The sequence below is a fragment of the Echinococcus granulosus genome (assembly GCF_000524195.1).
Source record: "Echinococcus granulosus chromosome Unknown EG_S00024, whole genome shotgun sequence".
Taxonomy (NCBI): Eukaryota; Metazoa; Platyhelminthes; class Cestoda; order Cyclophyllidea; family Taeniidae; genus Echinococcus; species Echinococcus granulosus.
The window spans coordinates 585,106-604,813 of NW_020170404.1; the positions used below are offsets into that span (position 1 = coordinate 585,106).

At 39.3% G+C, this 19,708-nt stretch overlaps 2 protein-coding genes across 2 annotated transcripts; one reads left to right on the forward strand and one right to left on the reverse strand. All coding sequences in view use genetic code 11, as the record gives it.

Moving 5' to 3' along the window:
• Window positions 1-579: 579 nt before the first annotated feature.
• Window positions 580-4,522, reverse strand: EGR_04090 (hypothetical protein; the record flags this gene model as incomplete). Its single annotated transcript, XM_024493339.1, has 10 exons — window positions 580-617; window positions 789-860; window positions 1,206-1,280; window positions 1,442-1,492; window positions 1,621-1,713; window positions 2,114-2,203; window positions 2,282-2,380; window positions 2,846-2,926; window positions 4,379-4,420; window positions 4,507-4,522. The coding sequence occupies 10 exons, from the start codon at window positions 4,520-4,522 to the stop codon at window positions 580-582; spliced, it is 657 nt and encodes a 218-aa protein (XP_024352253.1).
• A 12,111-nt stretch (window positions 4,523-16,633) lies between these two features.
• On the forward strand, window positions 16,634-19,584 carry EGR_04091 (hypothetical protein; the record flags this gene model as incomplete). Its single annotated transcript, XM_024493340.1, has 7 exons — window positions 16,634-16,741; window positions 16,842-16,995; window positions 17,036-17,087; window positions 17,812-17,878; window positions 17,950-18,011; window positions 19,052-19,152; window positions 19,367-19,584. 7 exons carry the CDS (start codon window positions 16,634-16,636, stop codon window positions 19,582-19,584), a joined length of 762 nt encoding a protein of 253 aa, XP_024352254.1.
• Between the last annotated feature and the right edge of the window lie 124 nt (window positions 19,585-19,708).

Here is a 19,708-nt window from a genome sequence, read left to right on the forward strand (position 1 = left end):
GAGACAGAAACATTATCTAAATCTGGAAACGATTGATTTATATTTATTCTGACGACAAAGAAAAATTTTTTCTTGTATGAAGTTTAGCCTCACAGCCCCTAATCGTTACGCTTCCTGGCCAAATTAAAGCTCACACTTAGATTCAAAAGAGCAGTACAGGCGAATTCCTCATTTCATTGGGTTTGCATCGTCTTGAAGGAAAAAATTTTTTATTAGTAAATAGACCTTTTATGAACTGAAATATTCCAGCTATGACCGATTTTTTGTATCCTTCCAATGCTTACACTAGATTAAAATAGTACGGCACATTATCATCTTCCAACTTAACAATTTTGAAGATTCACAAACGTGTAAAGCTTAAGAATTAGCATGAATTACTTACTTAACTTGGAACGTTGTTTGTTTAAATACGGTGTATAATTCACTCTTTATTAGTCCATTTGTTGTTTTAAAATCAAAAAAAGACAGGGGTACACAACCAACTGGATTATTTATTACTAGAATTTCCATATAAGCAACGGCAAGGGTAGACCAGGTTTTTGAATAAATTTCATTGCTTTGATAAGGAAATTTCCAGCTTTACTGCTTCCCCCTTGAGTGGGACTTGGAAGACTTCTCTAAAGGGTAAGAAAAACTTAATACTATAGCGGGGTGGTTAAATCTAGGCGCCGAAAGACGTGTTTGCTTCCCAAAAAGGAAAGGTAAATATAGTATGGGAGGTAAAACCATTGATTATAAATGCGTGTAAGACCCTCATCGTTCAGTTCTCCGAGGTGAATTCAATTTACCTTTCATGTAAGGCTGAGTTTGAGACTTGTTTTTGGTGACCTTCTTAATATGCTTGTGGCGACGGTCTGAGTCTACAGAGAGAATTAGCACAAGAACTCGTCACGTAGGGACAGGACCTTCAAAAATCAAACTAAATTAGCGACCCAAAAGACATAAACAGTGTAGTAACTGTGTCTGCAAATAGCGCTCCATGATGCTTACTTTACGTCATGGTTTTTGTACTGTTTTAGACAAGCAAGCCAAATTCAATGCAAAAAAAATCCTTTCGCGTTAGAGACGAGAACATTTCCATGGAAATGAAGGCTGGATAGAAGGAGAAGACTTGTTTAATTTACTACTGATTAACACTACTGTCAAACTCTCCCAAAGCCAGGTGAAAGTGAATCTCAAGTAAGTATCTCAAACCCGTATCGTACCGGAGCTGGAGCTTGATGAAGAAGACGAAGGCGGTCGACGTCTATTGGCCTTTACGGGCTTATTAGGTGGCGGTGCTACAGGGATCGACAACAATTGACAACTTAGTAGTCCGACGATTCAACTTCATTTCCAATGCCAAAGCGCTGAATGCTGTCTTATCAGTGGAATGCTTTGACAAAGTTTGCAAATTTCCAAAGAAAAAAACGAAACAAACAATCAATGTTTTAAGGCATACGTGGCATGGGATTGCGATTCGGTTTGCTGCCCTTTCGCCCAGCACAGCGATCTAGAAGCCAAAGTATCAGTTTTCAGTGCCTTGAAAATAATCTCGGTGGAGGAGAAGCAGAAAAATGAAAAAAATTAGGCACTAAATCACATTTGTTATAACGCTTTTAACTAAGGCGGATAAATTACTTTGTCGAGGTGAAACGGACTCCGAACTCGAGGACGATGAGCTTGATGAACGATTCATTTTGCAATGATGATGATGCGGATGGTGACGCCCTCCTTTTTCGAAGTGGTGGAGTTAAATACAGTTAAAGGCTTCTTGCGACGATAATAAAAACAAATCCATTTGATGCATTAATCGTGCTACTAATGGCAGTTAAATGGAAGTCGAATCCGTTAGTTTGAATCATTACTTATCGCTGTTTACTTTTAAATTATCACAAAGAGAGCGAAATTTGTCATTGCAGTTAAGGGGTTGTCTTCTCTTAATCACATTATTTTGATCTAGGAAGTAAAAAGTCGAATTATAACTCAGTCGACGAAGTGAAGAGAAAGGGAATTAAAATTTATGATTCCGACACAAAGCAATCCAGCTCAACTCCAACCTACGATGATGCCAATGCGGCTTTTAAAAACTTTCACAGATGTGTGTTTTGCGTAGGTTGTGGCAAAGACCAACCTTTCGGCGGAACCGGAGAAGCAGACGCAGCACGTCTAGGCCGAGACTTGTTTCGTGCTTCACGCCTCTGTTTCAACATTTGAACGAAATCTGAATAAAACAATGCGGTGGTTACTTATGCTTGTTTGAGTTATGTAATAGCGTCAATTGAGGAGGTTTGCGCAGAACCTGGGTCAGAAGACGAACTGGATGAAGTTGACGACGATGATGAAGACGACGAGGAGCGATAGAGAGGGCAATGTGCCTTGTGTTTAATGTTTCGGAAACCTGGCAAGCAAAAGTAAACTAACTGTTAATGCCATTAGTCAGTCTTTATTGAATCAATTATATAAACGACTTGATTTTAGATTCGCTTTTGTGTGTCTTCCTTAATGCTTTTTTTGCATCGAGTTTGCTTAACGGTTCATCCAATGTCCTCTAATAGAATGCTGGTCTAAGCAATGGCAAAGACAAGAAAACCCTTAAAATTGCAAAAAAGGAAATAAAAGGAATCAGAGTATAATCCTTTCTTAACGAAAACTTTAAGTTACACACGATAGACGACACTGTACATATACCATCCAAGCATAAGTTAATCCACCAAATAATTGACAAGAAGTGGCCAGTGGAAACATGATCATCAACCAGGCGAGACAAGAGGGAATCCTTTGTTTTAAAAGATATATTTGATGCGAAAAGCTGCTAGTGATATTGTTTGGGGAAAATTTTTAGTTAAATAAAGCCTTGACGAACCGTTTTGCCTTGAAGAACTCGAAGAAGGTGAGTAATCATGTCGTCTCATTCGATGGACGGTGTCGGGACCATGATGATGGCCTAATATATTTTAAAGAAGAGTTAAAGTTAAACCAAATGAAATCAAGAGAAAAATTTTATCAGCCTTTTGAGCCACCCTAAAAGAAAGGATTCATTTAATGCAGCACGTGGAAGTGAGGAAAATTTTACTATCGTACCAGTGACGAAAATACTGCCAATAACTCAAGGTGTTCATCTTAACAATCATTCACAATGAGAAGTGCACTTGTTAAAAAAGTAAATTCAAAAAGTTATTGCACATAAAGCAGCTTTTAACTAACAAAATTGACAGTTGACATAAGTTGTTTTGACAAGATTTTGTAAGGTGCTGCAGTTTCGGCACCCACCACGCAGTAAAATCTCGTAGGTACAAGCTAAATTAGCAGAACCCCAAAAAAATTCCAAAAGGTCTCACTTATTCAAAAGGCGTTGCACAAAAGCAACACAATTAAGGGAGCAAGAGTAGTGCAAGCGTAAAGTTCACGGTACAGGTTGTTTGTGGCCTGCGCTTGACCACTGTCACGAAGGCTTGACAGAAGTGATTGTCCACCTGACCTGGAAATCATAAGTTTGTGCAACGCCCCAACAGGCAATTGCACTGACCCAAGGGTTACAATGTAGGTGGTAAATAATCCTCTAGTGGCCTTCCACAGAAATGCATTGCTAGTCGTGGTTTCAGGGTTCGGTATAAATCTTCAATGTTAAATTCGGCAACAGACGCGGAGTGACCGAAGGCTTGACAAAAGTGACGAATTAAAATGGGGTGAAGTACCGAAGTTATGTATCCAAAGAACCTGTTTCCCTTTCAAACACCCTGAAACACCACCTCATCTAGCGGAGCGTTCGCTGCTTAAAGTTCTATCTGACGTGTGCGTTGATACGGCGCTGAAGTTGTTGGTTAGGGTTAGCGTTGGCAGCATGGCGCAGCAGAGATCAGTCGAGTGAATGGTTAGGTCTATTCCCTTTATTAATGCTGTGAACTTGTAAGGCTTTAGTTAAATTGGGGTAGGGCTAAGTCTTGCCTTTGTCCTTCCACAAGGTGGTGTTATTTGCAAAAGGAGTTTAGACTCACGGCTTCCATTTTCTTCAACCCATCTATCGATATCATCTGTAAAGTGTCAAAAATACATGCTCTTGAGTGGCAAGGGTGGTTCTGGCACACGGAAAAAAAATCAGTGATAGAGGAGGTTTGACACGACCAATTTGGATTGCCAGGTATCTCGAGAGAAGCGCAAAAGCTCCACCCAACAAAATGGAGCCTTTTCTCACGCAAAAGCAGTGCTTTGCGATGGGTAAAGGAGGTGGGAAAATTTGTAAAGCTAACAGAACAATAGATCTGGAGTTTAAATTCAACCTGCTTCCAAATGCAAATTGAAAATCTCCATGTGCTGGAAAAATTAAGGGTCAAGAAGAAGGTGTCAAATGATTCGATAAGAAAATACCCAAAAAATATTTCCGCATTACTAAACTCACATCCATTCGAGGGTTTCCTCGGCTCCGGCCTGCGTGCTTTGCCTAAAACACACCGTACAATGCGGAGTGGAGAGGGTTTACTTAAGTAGTGGAGAAAAACTGTTTCCATTCATAATGTTAGAACTCACACGGCTTCATCGTCATGCTGGTAGGTCGTCTTCACTCTGACTAACCGAGCTGAGGCCTCCCTCCGTATTTTTAATAAGCACTTGGAATGACCTCTGATGGTGTGACTACCACGGCTCCAGCAAATTAGCCCGATCCAATAGCATATTAGGCTTCGAATGCCTAATTCTCGGAATTCAGTTAATTGGATTAACTACAATGATGAAGAGAGAGAGGGAGTAAGAGTGAGAGTGAGGGCTGCGGAAGGGCCGCGGGGCTTGGCTTCTGTTAGCTCGTAAAGATTGCTGAGCCCTTGCCATTTGTCACTGTCCACACCGACTTCCCAGTGCGTTGTCATCCTACAAAGCATGGAAGTCAATTGCCTGTACACTTGTCACGGCTACTGGATGAAGGATTTACTCCCGTTTATATCTTACCCACAGCTAATATAGGCGTGCGAAATTACGAGATGACTTTCACATAAATTTTCTTAACAATTTGACAGTTACCAATCAGATGGCACATTTTGTATAAATAAAGAAAATAGGCACCTCAAAAAGTCCCATTTTTACTAAAATTGTGGTTTTGAGAGTTCGTCAAGATAGCAATTAGTAAATTAGAGAAAAACAAAGGAATTTTTATAGCTAATTAAGTGAATTTTCTTCGGCCTAAGAAGGCGAGAAAGGGTGTGAATGGATGTATATAGCAGGAAGGAGGAGGCAAGACCTTCATTGTGGCACTTTCAGAAATTGGGTTTTGGCAAACACCACTGCTTAAATCTCATTATTACTAATGCAGTTATGGTAGCAAGTAATGATCGGGTTGGGGTACCATTGGCTCTACTAATGGGTCTCACAACTACTGGTGCCTTTAATTAATCCCCCCAAAATGGGGGGCCTGCACTTCCCCCTCCTAGCAGCAGAAGCACTGTGAGAGAAAGCCAGAGCCTTAATTGCTCTGATAATGCGAAATCTCATTAAACCAGAACATTTTCTCAATTAACGAGATGTGGGAGATTTTGGTGAGACTGTAGTTATTACTGAAAGCCCTCTCCTACTTTTTTATGAGCATTTTACGTAATACATACAAAATGGCAAAAGTGAGTGCTGCCAACAAAGAGAGCAATTTGAAAGTTAAAAACTTAAAATCGTACAAAATGTTTCCGAGAAAGATAGTCTTACTTCATTGTTGACCTCTATTTAACACTATTGTTACAAAAAAGGAGTGCAGATAAGGGTAGATCAGGAAGTCATTAAAGCATTCTCTTTCCAAATAATTCAAACTAAAGTCTATTCTTTGAGGTGGCAGAGTTTGCTTCCAACGTTCGAAACCATCAGCTAATTCCCCAACATTCGAATGGCTTTTGCTTTGCCTTTCTAATTCGTGGGGCTATTAAGGAGCCCCAATCAGACATATTTAAGTGGGAACTACCCTTGTTTAGGAGAGAAAATGGGACGATCGAGAGTTTACGTATTACCGGTTTACGAAATTGGCCAACACACTATTGGGATTCGGGTATGACAGAGCTGCACAATCCTAAAAAAAAGACTGTGAAGTGAATAAATTAAAAAAGGTCTTATCACATGACATCACTAATCGACGCTCCGCGTTCATCAAGAAGAAGAAGAGCTAATCACGAAAGCAGGCATTGAAATACGCGGAAAAGCTTTCTCCTACAATTCGCATTGTTATATATCACTTTCGAGATCCTAATGAACAAGGACAGTGGGATTTTTACCCCCACAATACCGTAAAACTTTGCAGTTAAAATGCTTGAACAGTGGGGCCTAATCATCATACCCAGGTAATGCAAAGCCTCGCCAAAGAATCAATCTACCTGACTATCATTTACTTGACGTAATAAGATTGAGTGTATTCAACATGGGGAGAAGCTTATTGTCATTTAATCTCTCACATTACTTTGCTTTCACTTTGTTCGGCAAATTGTAGGTTGCCCTTTTCCCAATCAGAGTGGATGGTTTGTGCTCGGGCTCTACGGAAGAACACCGCAAAGAAGCATGAAGTCTGAATTTTGAAGGCGAATCCAGGCAAGCTAGACGTAGCACGGTACGTCACAAGCCAGAAGAAAAAAAAACAAAGAATCACGTGTTTGGTGCATGGCGAGTTAAAATACTTTTTGAATATGTAAATTAGTCGAAATTCGTTCAAAAATGTTTAATAAATAAGGTGTTTAGCAAGCAATCGTAGTAGAAGGTATGTTGATTACTTCAGTGACCTACTGACTTCAGTGAAACACTCAGACAAACAGACAAGGCATTGATCCAACTTTTCTGTGCCTCCGATAATTTAAAAATCAAGTTGAAGCATTTATCTTGCTAGATAAATTATTAAACCCATTCTGCACTTTTTTGACTCCAATCCTCTTGGGGATTCGCATTAACTTATTCTCAGACGATGCCCATCTCGACCAAATTAAAGTGTTTCGTCATTTTTGAGTCTGTTAAATGGATGAGCACACTTTTTTGTGTATGTGAAGAAGAACAAGAAGTAGAGATTGTGTGACAGCAGAATAATTAGGCAGTAGTTGGTTCGATGCTTCAAAATCAACCCTAGATACACCACACCACCAACTCGTAACTAGGTGTGGCGATAAGCGAGTAGCAAAGGGACTGTAAAATTTCCCAAGCCGCAAACTCGGTTGCAACGTATCACAATTTTCACAGGAATATTTTGGAACTGTATGCAGATTTATGCCCCCTTTCCACTCCTTATGCTCTTTAAATGAAGGAAGTTACATCAAGGGATCAATTTTAAAATCTACGTACACAAAGTGGTTCATAGCTGAGGCATTTGAAACTTTTAAGAAATCTGGCTATCAACAATTCCTTAAACTAAGTGCCTTTTTGCCCTCTCTGTGCTTTTTTTGCATATTTAATCAACTCATTTGGTCATCTTAAAACAAACAGAATTTTATCCATTCCTGGTGAGGTGTTCACAAAGAGGCATCTTACACTTTAACTATACGATTTCAAACTTTACAAGGCCGAGGAGCTCTCCGCAACTTTTAACACAAGTCATTGAAGCGATTTTTATACCCTGTAAGGTTGCGCAAAATGCTTGTTTTCAACTACTTTTTTTTGCTGTTTCAGGTTTTTCCAAATTCGTATAGTGTCAGATGAACCTGATACAATTGGTACTTTTTACTGCAAACCGGGTTTACCTCTGCAGTTCTGAAGCTGAAGAAAATTCTCGTAAGATTTGCATGGCACTTGGATTCTATTAAGAGATGACAGTGGATCGTCAATTACTTTTTTTCTTATTTGCTCAATAAAATCAGCTATAAGTTGTAGACGGGTTGATAACTGATTGAACAACCGAATGACAGGCTAACTGACTGAAATGTGGTAAGAAGCGATTTCTGTATTCCAACTGGTGGACGGCGAATAGACATTTCGTTAGTTGCCCTCAAAGATTCCAATTCCCAAACCATGCTTCTAAGAGAGCCCTGTGCTTGAGTGTGTATAGTATGCGGTGGAAATTTCCCACCAGTTGGAGAGCATACAGCAATTACTACTGAGATTTGCCTTCTAGACTTGACTGAAAACTCACACAGATGAAAGAAAGCCCTACACAAAAGGAGCCACGGCTAGTCAGTCTGTCGGTGGCGTTCGTGTGCTTTCGATACACCTCAAGCTCTTCCATCTCAAACTGCAAAACTTACTGGAGAAAGAGATACTGCCTCATCCTCATCTTTCTTACTTCCCTCATAATATTTCGTTAAATGATGCTTTCGCCTACCTTTGGCATCCGAGAGCCACGTGAACAGTAGACAGTTCATTCAGAGGTGGCTAAGACAAGTCTGCCGACTTCTAGGGACGAAGAGTTTAATAGCGGTAGAATGTGTAACAAACCTATGTTCTGTTGGAGAAAATTGTGTATTGCGACGGTGAGTTTTTGCCATAAAGACTGAAAACCTTATTCTGTTATCATAAAAGGTAGTCCTAGGCGAATGTTCGTAGATCTAACTTCATACAATATTACTGCAAGACTTTTGGACGCACATTTTCGTCTAACCTACTGAGTCCCAAAGCTGTCATTTAATCATCCTTTCCTTGTGAATGGAACAAGGAAAAGGAGGGTAGAAAACTTCATCCTTAACATCCACAATTTATTCCACAAGCAAAAGGAGCAATGTTATTTGGCTTGAAGGTCCCTGAAAGTTGCGTGATTTAGGGAAAAAATAAAGAAGAAGGCTTATAGGTCATAGCTTTTACGAAGTGGATATCTGGAAGTGGGCCGCTGCTTCTAAAACGAAAGCAAATTTGCCATGGTTAGCTTCAAACCAACAACCTTAGACACCTGAACACAAACAACCTAGTAGGTATCTCTGACACCGTTCAGCGTTGGTTAGTAAATGACAAATGACTGTGCCTGACATGCGCAGCGACTCATGACTTCTTGTTATAACTTTGCAGTTGAATTCCACTTGAGATCCGAGTAGACACAATGAATTAGGTACCGGAATGTACCTCATAAATGAATTTCATTTTTATCTTCTACCACTTCAAACAGGTTTTTGTAAAGCGACTTTACAGTTGTTGACAAAAATAACGGGTAGTGTGAAGTGTTTTAAACTTACTACGTAGAAAAATTCTACTTTTTCCCTCCACCGACGACCTTTATGGTTATTTTCGCGCAGTCCCTTTCCACTAAAAAAGGAGCACATCATGCACATCGCAGCCTACTGTGTCCTCTCTACTGTAAGACATTGATGGCTTAAGTTTTAGCTGCATGGAAGCCTCGCGCATTCTAAATTTTGCATTTTACATTCCCATCTGTTATCTTTGCCTTTGACATGGCCCGTAACATAATGACAACTAAACTAACTCATCAGGCTTGCTAAATAAATTACCTTAAGCTTGTGCTATTCTAGAACACAAATGCAAGCGGACAGGGGTAGACGTACGTTTTAGGGGTTTACCGTAGTGCCTCTTTGTGGAGTGAGATTCTGCAAAAAGAGGAGCTTATTGCTACAAATCTCTGCACCAAGAAATAAGCACTCAAGCAATGCAATGACGTGACCTAGATGTCACCACCACTTGAGCACAAAAACGCAACGGAGGGCTGAGGTTTGTAAGTCTCACAGTGACGAAGCGGGTGGGTCTAAAATCACCCTGCCAGCCAGCGTCAAAAAACATTAATGAAATTAATAAAGTCACTTATAATGTGGAAAGACGTGGAGATTCGATTCATTTCACACACACACACACACACACACACACACACACACACACAATCTGCATTCTACTCTCATCCAGTGTGAATCACATGTACGACAATAAATTGTGATTTGGCTTACAAATGACAATTAATTAGGCTTTGGTGAAGCCTTTTTATACACTCTCAATAATGGATTATGCTTTCAAGATGAGGCGCATTAATTTAGAATTGTAGAAATTACTTACTCTTGCCGTGACCTAAAAAAGGTGAAAGAGAATGATCATTTCTGCTACTCACTTTGAAACAATGTTTTGATCTTTCATTTTATTCTGCTGAAGTTCTGGCGAAAGGTCTTGTCACCAGATCGTCAGGTCTTATACTTAGTCGATTTGGATTGCAAAATGTGTATTTGAGAGTGGCGATAACTACCCCTATAAGTGGTTGGGTTTTATCAGACATCACACCCTTTTTCTATTCCTAAAGACTTTTTCAAATGGGTTAGGCTAAGCAGAAGTCCCAAGGCGACATGTTAGTAGCATACTTTACAGTGAAACAACGTATTGTAGGCAAAATTGTGCCGTAAATTCACCACCTCTTTTCATGTATAGGCAAATTCTACCGAAGAGGAACCCCCAAAACAAGCCAGCACAAGTTTAAAGGGGCATTTGGGGCATCTATTAAACAGGAGGCAAAACGAAAGGAGCCACACGTGTACAAGTGAGTTTAAGCAAAATAAAAGTAGCCCCAACTCAGAAGTGAGAGAGGGAGTGGATGAACGAAAGTAGGCGGCATAATCAGGCAACACAATTTCGGGTACAAAATTGGACGCGCTGATCAGCAATTTAGGTAGATTTTTTTTTATTTTTCAGACTACGCATACGTTTTGGCCTGCTCGAGTCACCTAAAATGAGGAAAAAAGAAAGAAATTTTGATTAAGGTTTCATTACAAATAAGAGTCATTTGTTAATTTTTGGTAAAGGAGTTGTTTGATTTAGTCTAGTACTAACGTTTTCGATGATGTTGTCTTGAATCTATGGGAAGAAAGAAGTGGAACATTTGGGTCTGGTGAGGGCGAAGTGCGTGCTTTAGAGCTAATTCTTACCACTCGAAGATGAAGAAGATGAGGATGAAGATGACGATGAGCATGAACGTGAACGGGAGGAGGAAGAGGATGCAGATGACGAGGAAGACGATGACGACGAAGATGATCTTGTGTGGCGTTTTTTTACAGAACCTAGTAAAATCAGAGTAAACTCGGCTCGTTTTATGTTAACTGACGATTACATGGACAAGGATGGTCACTTAACTCTCTCGATTCACGAGGATTTGGTAGAGGAAGGCATAACAGGTAATTTTCAAGCCCGACAAAGGTTTATTTTTATGTTATGATTCTGCTTCGAATTACAATGGATTCAAGTCAGTTCAGATGAGGTTGGTGGATTTGCCGGTTGAAAATGCTTCGTTGAAGTAGCAATATTTAAATTTCTTGTTAAGCGAAATAATGAAAGGATGTTATTTCGCTAAGATTCTAGCGAGCAAAAAATCATGATAAATTATGCCCTCAGATGTAGCCCAAATGGAAGCATATGGTCGTTTTATGGCTCCTCCTGGTACCGAAATGCACAGCATAGGGTAGAAATGCTTACGCTTCTTTGATTTTTTCTTAGAGTCTGTCAAGAGGGAAATGAGAACAACAATTAATGAGAGTTTTCCCTCCTTTAAGGAGGAAAGAAATGACATCTTCCTACATATCAACGAACTAGCATTATGTAAGTGACTTATTTATAATGCCACCTAGTCCATAATTTCCTTATTTTGGGGTTTCACCCAATTAAAAGATGCTTTTAAAAATTCACTGTACCTTTGCGCTTTCTTGGATATGAACTTGAGCTTCCAGAACTGGAGGTCCAATAACTTGAACTACTAGAACTGGAACTAGTTGAGCTTGGAGCATCAGATCGTGATTTCGATTTATATGGCTTTCCCGAATAGTGGCCAGAAGAACTGGATAAGCCTGTACACAGAATTTAAAATGAGCTCTCATTCAACAGTTTCCACTTTTGTAAGATTTTTAACAAACCAGTACCTTTTTGCACCCAACACCCCGAGTTCTCTCTTTATTCGAAAAGTATTATGTAAAGTGGCAAACACTACAATCTAAAATTTGCAATAAATCACGACATTTGCCTACATTTTAAGCACTATAAGTAGTGGAGGTAAGGAGGAGGAAACTTACTACGATAGCATGGCGAGTCATCCAAGCCTGAGGTGGTCAAAGGAAAGACTCGTTCAGTTGTTACCACACACATAATCACCATGAATTGTTTTTTTTTTTAAATCAAATCGAGTTTCTAGTTTCTTTAAAAGAAACAAAGTCACATCTTACATCTTATAGTTGTCATTCTTCCTAAAATTATCAAATTGAGGAAAAGGTATTATTATTAGGTAGTTGAATGCTTGTAGGTTTGACCAATGAAAAGCAGGGTACTGAGACTTACTTTCGACAACTCTCTCAACCACTGCTAAAAAAGGAGAAAAAGATAGAGTAACTAAGATTTCCGAGAGATTCAGGGATTAAAAGAAGTCAAATTAAATCCCAGAAATGCACGAAATTTTCCAATTTTTTAACTGTGGCCACCAAACAGCTATTGAATGTCAACTTCAACTACAGTAAAATTAAAACACATATTTCCTTCACTAAGCGAAGCTTAATAATTCATGTAGAGAGGGTTGTTTAGCTTGCTTTTTTTTGGGCTCCTGGACTCATGCTTTCCATCACCACCCTTTCGACACCCTCGAGACTTGGATTTGCATCGACTCGAGCTTCCTGACGAGGAAGACGACAGACTTCTAAATCGTGATGTATCATTGCTAATGTCTACAAAATAACAGAAGAGTACACTTTTATGAATCTAAACATTGGACAAGTACCACAAAATACTTTATTTCATCTCAGGAACTTACCGCTCAGTGAGTAGCATGCAAGTGGCCTTTTCGGAATTTTGGTTGAGTAATAGTCGCCTGAAATCAGAAAAAAAAAGGAAAAGGATTTCCATTTTGCTACAGGAAAATATCTACGGCATGTTAAATATCAGTTTCTCTTCCCGCACATTGAAAATGAATGTCAGATTTAAAAGCCCAGACAGTATACAAATGGGGCAAAATGGTTGTTCAAATGTCAAAGGGATAATGATGTTAGGGGGTGTAACTGACGCATGATAGAGTAGAACTCCGCCGTGTCAATTAATGTAGACTAGGTAGTTTATATATGTATCCAATGTCATAAGCCTATTAGGGCTTACGATCAAATAGGTATTTTGTGCGCTCCATTTCAGACCAAGGTAGCGAACTTGTTGCAGAATGTGATGCGCAAGTGTGGAGCCTGCGATAACTGCGGACTCGAGCAGAGAGTAAGGTCTCCCAGTAATTGGCAGTGTGAAATCACAGAGCTTTTAAATCAATTACGTTGCGCGCAAAGATCTCGGTGTCGATGATTAGAAATTCGCGTCTGCCATTTACAAGCTCAGCGCTTCCACCGCGCATTGCAGCTACCCACCAAATGACAAAATATTCCCCTCTATTTTCTCGCATAAATCTAATTCGGGATAGAATTAAAGGGGAAGAATCTTTTACTAAGAACGCGTCAATTTGGCAGACTGCGCAAGCATTTTGCCTGTGAGAAGATAACCCGACTTCAGGAAATGCATTCCTAATAAATGATGCAGGAAATAAATAAAAATGGTAATTGCATTTGCTCTCTTATGTGTAAGAGCAAAACCTGCCCTTAAAGAAAATAATTAATTTCGCCGTCATGTACAATGGTCGAAAAATCTAGTGCTTATTTCATTATGCAGTAAAATATGAGTCAAGCTCACCCAGCTATGTTTGTTAGTTTAATATATTGTTTATCTAAGGTCACCCCTCAATTGGTTTCCATTTTTTCAAAGTCTTCTTCCCAAAAAATTACTAGACAAAGCACTTTAACAAAGTGAGCCTTTGAGTGGCAAAACTTCCTACTTTTAAACGTTTCAAGGCATAAAAATAGTTTTTAGCCTTGTATACAGGGTCGCATAACAGTTTGATCAGAATTTTAATTTTCATTTGGATGTGGGATAAAACTTTGCGTGGGGTAACGAAGACTAGTTACTTGCTCGAAAACTACAGAAAAACCTGCATCATTTTAAGTCTATGGTAACAAAGTGCTTTTAAGGAGTGGTATTGGTAGTCTTTGGTTCATTTGTTGTTCCCTTTTGACCCATTTGCGGTACTACTTGTGGGCGCTTCGAATTGTCGAGCTTAGGAACCAGGCTGCACCTCATGAAGTTCACAGGAACTGTTTCTGTAAGTAAATCACAAGGTTTGCCGTGGTAAAATGATTGATTTACAAGGAATATAGCCTCACTTGCACAAAACTTCCCCTAGTGCCACTCGCATTATCAAAATTTTCACAGAAGCGTATTTTTTCCCTATTGCAGAATAAGCTTAGGACCAAAATTCTTTTATCTCTGATGCGCAAAAAGATCCTTGGCTTTTTAAAATGCCTTCATAGTCTTTCTAATGTTGTCAATTAAAAGTAAATTCACCAAACCCAATCCAATGATTAGACGATGGAGGTGAGTAGACACTCAGACGTCAAATGCCAATTTAATTCGGTATCACAGCCACTAATGTGATGTCATGATCTGTGATATAGGGTAGTGCTTTTTGACATTAAACATATTCCAAATATGAAAATGCATTGTACTGATTAGCCTAACTTTAAAACATCAATGGTACCGAATAGTATGACTTTTAATGTTCTGGTTTTGAAATGAAGTTTTCCACAAAGTAAAATAATATACTTAATCCAATCTTTGCATTAAATTTTTGTAGAATTTGTCATTTGAGGAGGCTCAGCTCTACCAACTTCGTTTGGATTAGAAACCGAGGTTGTAATTTCCCACCATTAATCGTGTAGGCTGTATTGTATCCCTGTGCCCAGCGTGCACCAAAATCTTCATAAATCCACCAACTCTACCATGTGAAACACTGATTGAAAACCAAACTATCAGATGTGATGGCATCATTAGGCTGCAGCTTTGAAGGAAAAAAGGCAGGTTTTAAGCTGATTTTATTTTCTACAAAAATGTAGACTTTAATGAGCTGAACAATGAAAGCTAAAGTCTCACTACTCCTTAAAAAGTGCTTATAAATAATGTTTGCGCGATCGTGAAAACTTTATCAAATTAAAGACGGTGAAATTCCATCTAGTGATTAATAAGGCAATTTCCTGAAACCCTTTGCATGTTCTGCTTTCAAGTTTATTTACCCTCCCTTATTAAAGGTTCACTTTAAAGGCCAATAAAGCAAAGTTTTTGCCACCGAGTGATGTCTGAGTTCTCAAACTGGCGCATTACGATCAACATTCTACCGGAGATGTGTTTTACATGTAAGCGGTCACTGAGAGAAGAATAAGCTTTACTCGATAAAGGGAAATGCACCCGAACGTCGTAACATTTATTTATGCAGGCAGAACCATGTAAAAAGTATTTTTTTAAAGCAACACAACATCGCTATGCGAGTTGAAACAGCGTAGACCACTCTGCAGGGAGCTAGCAGCGATCTCGACAGATCTGAAATAAATGACAGCAAAAGTCACTTTGACAAAAAATAGTTTCTTTTTCGTCAAGACAATGCTCATCGAGCAAAGCGACTAGGTTAAATAATGCTTGTGACGCTTTTAAAACCCTGGTTTGAAAACTTACCGGAAGTGTGTAGCACTTTGAGTAGGTATGTAATTTGCCGTCACCTAAAATACGGAAGATTATTTACTAAGGGAGGTCCCACTGAACGTCCTTTAAACATAGTGCTCTTCAAGGTCCCTAACACTACTAATACATTTTCCCTTTATACAATGAAACAGTGCTTAAACATTTGTCTAAGGGAGCTAGCCACAAGTACATCAGCATTCTCGTTAAAAATAGGGACTTACAATCCTTAGTCGCAACGGTTGTGCAGAAACGAACGTCCCTCATGGCATCTGAATGCCTGCTTTCTAGAGTGGGCAAGCAAATAAAAGTACTAATAAATCACGTCTAAAAATGTCAAAATTTAAAAAATTTCTTGAATTATATTTATTTTCTTTTTAAAAATTGCCAATCTAATGGAATTATTGGCTCCGGGAAATGATTTCTTATGTGCTGGATTGAAACTAAAGAAGGAGTTAGGTGCAAAAATCGCCAATCCGCTGCTTAAACTAGACGATTGGAATGCAAAGGGAAGTTTTTTTACCAAACAATGTGCAATAAGAAGACTCTAATAATGGGAGAGGACATTTTTGGGCTCACTGCATCGAGAATGATGGTGGCAGCTGCGATGGCGTTTAGAAGAGGAGCGATGCTTCCTGCAGGTGCTTTTCTCCCTACTTCTGCATCGTCTCTCCGATTTGCAGGGCTTCCGTTCGCACGATCTTGACCTGCGCCTCGGCTTGTCCTCCATTACCGTAATTATCTTTTTACAACACTGCTTCTCTGTAACCACCACATTGGGTTTCCTGCAGTCTGCAAATTAGATTGTGGCAAATTATTTCTCCAGCATCGACTAGGTTAGTGTGATGTTAATCTCTGTGGAGAATTCGGTGAGCAACACCTTGTACTCAGTGCTCTGATCCATTTTCAATGACTAAGGCAAAAGGAGGGTAGAAATGAATGCAGAAAGTAAAGGGTGGTGCATAAAAATCAGTCCGGCTTATTTGATGCTTAACCAAAATGGTTGATCAACTTACACTTGGCGGCTGTACGTAAGACATCTAAACGCAAGTACATTAAAATATTAAACAATCAAGTAGACTTCCGATCCATTAACGAAGTACCCGCAAATAGTTGCCAGATATGCGATAAAATTTAAAGGAGTTTGACTTGCCCAATACCAGACATCTAACTGAGTACTGCCTCTGGTTTTTGCATAAAATAGGGAAAGGTGGGTTATTCGATGCATTATCTGCAAAAACCTCTAAAATTACTCTTTCTCAAAATAATTTATATTTCCTCAAAGAGGGAAGAAATGAAGGAGTCACTAATTACACAACCTAAAATCACAGTAAGAGCAATATATTATCCATTTATTCTATTTTAAGGTGAAAGCATACTTACCATTCTTTACCTAGTGATTCCCCTAAACTTGTAAATCTTCACAGGAGTTAATCCCTCTCACCACTTGTGTGCTTTGGCATTTAACAACAACTTTCATTAAGGCTTTCTTACGCCTACGCGGTGTAATGCAGTGCTCATTTGGAGAGGACACCTCCGTAAAACGTAAACGTTGCAAAACGCTTCTTAAAAAAATCGTTGTGGGTGAGTCAGAAAGTAATATATTTACGAACTTTGTTTTTAGTGTGCTTTCAGTTAAGAAAGTGTGCTGTTTGGCATAGCTCAAATGGATTAAGGTATTGCAGAATTTTTTAATGACTGCAGCCTACAATGAAGTGGCTTGGAGAGAAGGAAGATCAAATCAACGATGAATATCCTCTTGATACCGTGTAAAGTTGGGTTTAAGACATTCTTGAACGATACCATTATAAGACAGAATTAGAGAGTCATTTCACCTTGTCAAACTTGAATGCCCACATACACGTATCGGTTACTATAAATGAGTCAAAAAGTTGCAACACTCGTGCCTAGGGATCAATCCTACTCCATATGGCAGGCAAGAGGAGCATCGAAAGGCAGAGAAAGGAATGAAAGAGCAAATAGTAAATGCAACTTGCCACGGTCGTGAGATGATGACATGTTTTCCTATGCACTTGGTGCACTGGTTGCCGGTCCCACGAGGCAGCCTCCCTTATACGCGCACGCATGGTAATTGGAAGACAGCCACAGCAGCAGCAACACCGGCTAGTAGTGAGTGAACTTATAATGTTAATTGTCACAGAGAGAGGAGTGTAATTAGTGGAACATATTACCACGCTGACTGGCAGCCTGGAGTCCCATTCACCCGATGCTACTAGTGGAGGCGCTGGAGGTACCGTTCCCACTGACTGCAGACAAGTACCTCCTAAGTGGACGCTGCTTAAAATGGTCGGGTGAATAAACTTGATTGGATGGTTTGATAATGGGGAAAACTGGACCAACTTAAAGATACACGACATTTTTTTCCTGGAGGTTAATAAGAATTTCTAGAAAAACACCAAAATTAGTTGCCGATTTGGCAGAAATCATGCTTTTTGCACTGAGGAGGGTATGCAGTCCTATTACTGCAACGTCTACAAATTTGTGAGTGGACGAATTTATATTTGAAAAGATCACAAGACTTCGAATAAAGTAAATAAAACAAGTTTACTTATTTGGGCAAATAAAATAAAAATAAAAAAGTTAATTTAGCTTTGTATGAACCTCCTCATGGCATATTTAGCATGCCGCATTTCGATGGCAAAATTGTTTGTTTCACGGCGGCATTGTGTGTTCGAAGCCTTAAAAGGCATTGCCTATAGTGCTCCTCTTTTGTTTTTTACACTGGTCTCTTTGTCAATCAGACATTATAAAAATTCTTCCATCAGCGATTTTCATGTGGGATCACATCTGTCACAATAACCCCTCATTCACTTTCATTACATCATATGGGAATGGATCAAGTCCAATTAGGACTATGGGGTACATTACAGAAGAGAACGAGGTAATGAAAATAAGGACTTCAATTTTTCAATTCACACATTGGTTATTTTCAAAGGCATAAAGATTTGTCAGCCCAAGTGAAGCACCCTAAGACACAATTCCTCACTTCTTCATTGGTGCAAAGGCCATCTTGGCACCCATATTGGTCTGAGGCTTCTAAATTTTACATGTTTGCGGTTAATCGTTTTTGCCGTTCCCACATATAGATTCGTCTACTATGCAACATCACGATGGAAGCTTATCTACGGTCATGTTAGCACCAGAATCACTGCCGTGGGCTGGGAACTACCAGAGTCGGGGTTGTCCATTGAAGATGCACGAACGTCACTGAAAATAGTGCACTGAGAATCTTGTCATTGGAATGGAGTAGAAGTCTTCTACAAGAATTTCGCCTTCGGTCACAAAACACTCTAACAGTGGCATCCACTTCCTACCACTGCTGCCTGTCACAGTCAACAGGCTAGTGTGCTGACGTTTAACGTGTTATGTGACACACATGTCAATCACCTTTTTGGCAGATGAGTGTCAGATCCAAAGTTCCGAGTTTCATAGCTACCCAAAAACTGATCCAAATGACCCATTCCTTTAATTAAAGGCCTTCTAACTATAACCATGGTGTAATACACTCTCTGAATCTTTTAAGGTATTTATTATCGTTTGTTATTAAGTAAATTTTAGCACCGAATTCCCCAATAACTTGGATAAACCAGCTGTTTTGTAATTGTTTTTACTCTGCCAGAGCGAAATTCGGAACGTGGAACTTGGCTTCAGGCAATAAGAGCGTTACACTTCATGAAGACTCAAAGAATTCAATTTCTGAAAGAAAATTGTTTATTTTGTGTAAAGCTAGCCAAGACCTCATTCTACTGAACTAAAACAACTGATTCCAAAAGTTAAAGCAATCACATCGCGGACCTTTAAAATGACATATGTGACAGCATGACTACTCAAATTGAGGTCAGTATGCAGATTAAACTGCACTCTTACTTCATCAGATAAGAGGGAAAATTGTGAAGAGCCTCGTTACGCCTTAATTCATCTTCCTTAATGATAGATCCAGCTGTTGGTGTTACTGAGCCAACCAAGCTGGCTTCATGTGTTCCCATATTTTATACAAGAAATGTCTCTACCACCTTCTTTTTCCAGCTTTTAGTGGACTCTTCAGTACAATTACTAGCTTGGGAACACTGCGAATTTTCTCATGATAATTACAACGACTTTGACAAAATAAGCATAATAAAATTGCCCCAGAGCAGTTATACGAACCAATGAACATCATGTTTTTCCTACTTTTGCTAGTATAAATGTTCCACGAGTTAAGCGTGTTAAGATGCCTCCTTGCCAAGACGGAGAAGAAATAACTGCCATTTTCCATCAGGAATCCTATATTTGTCAC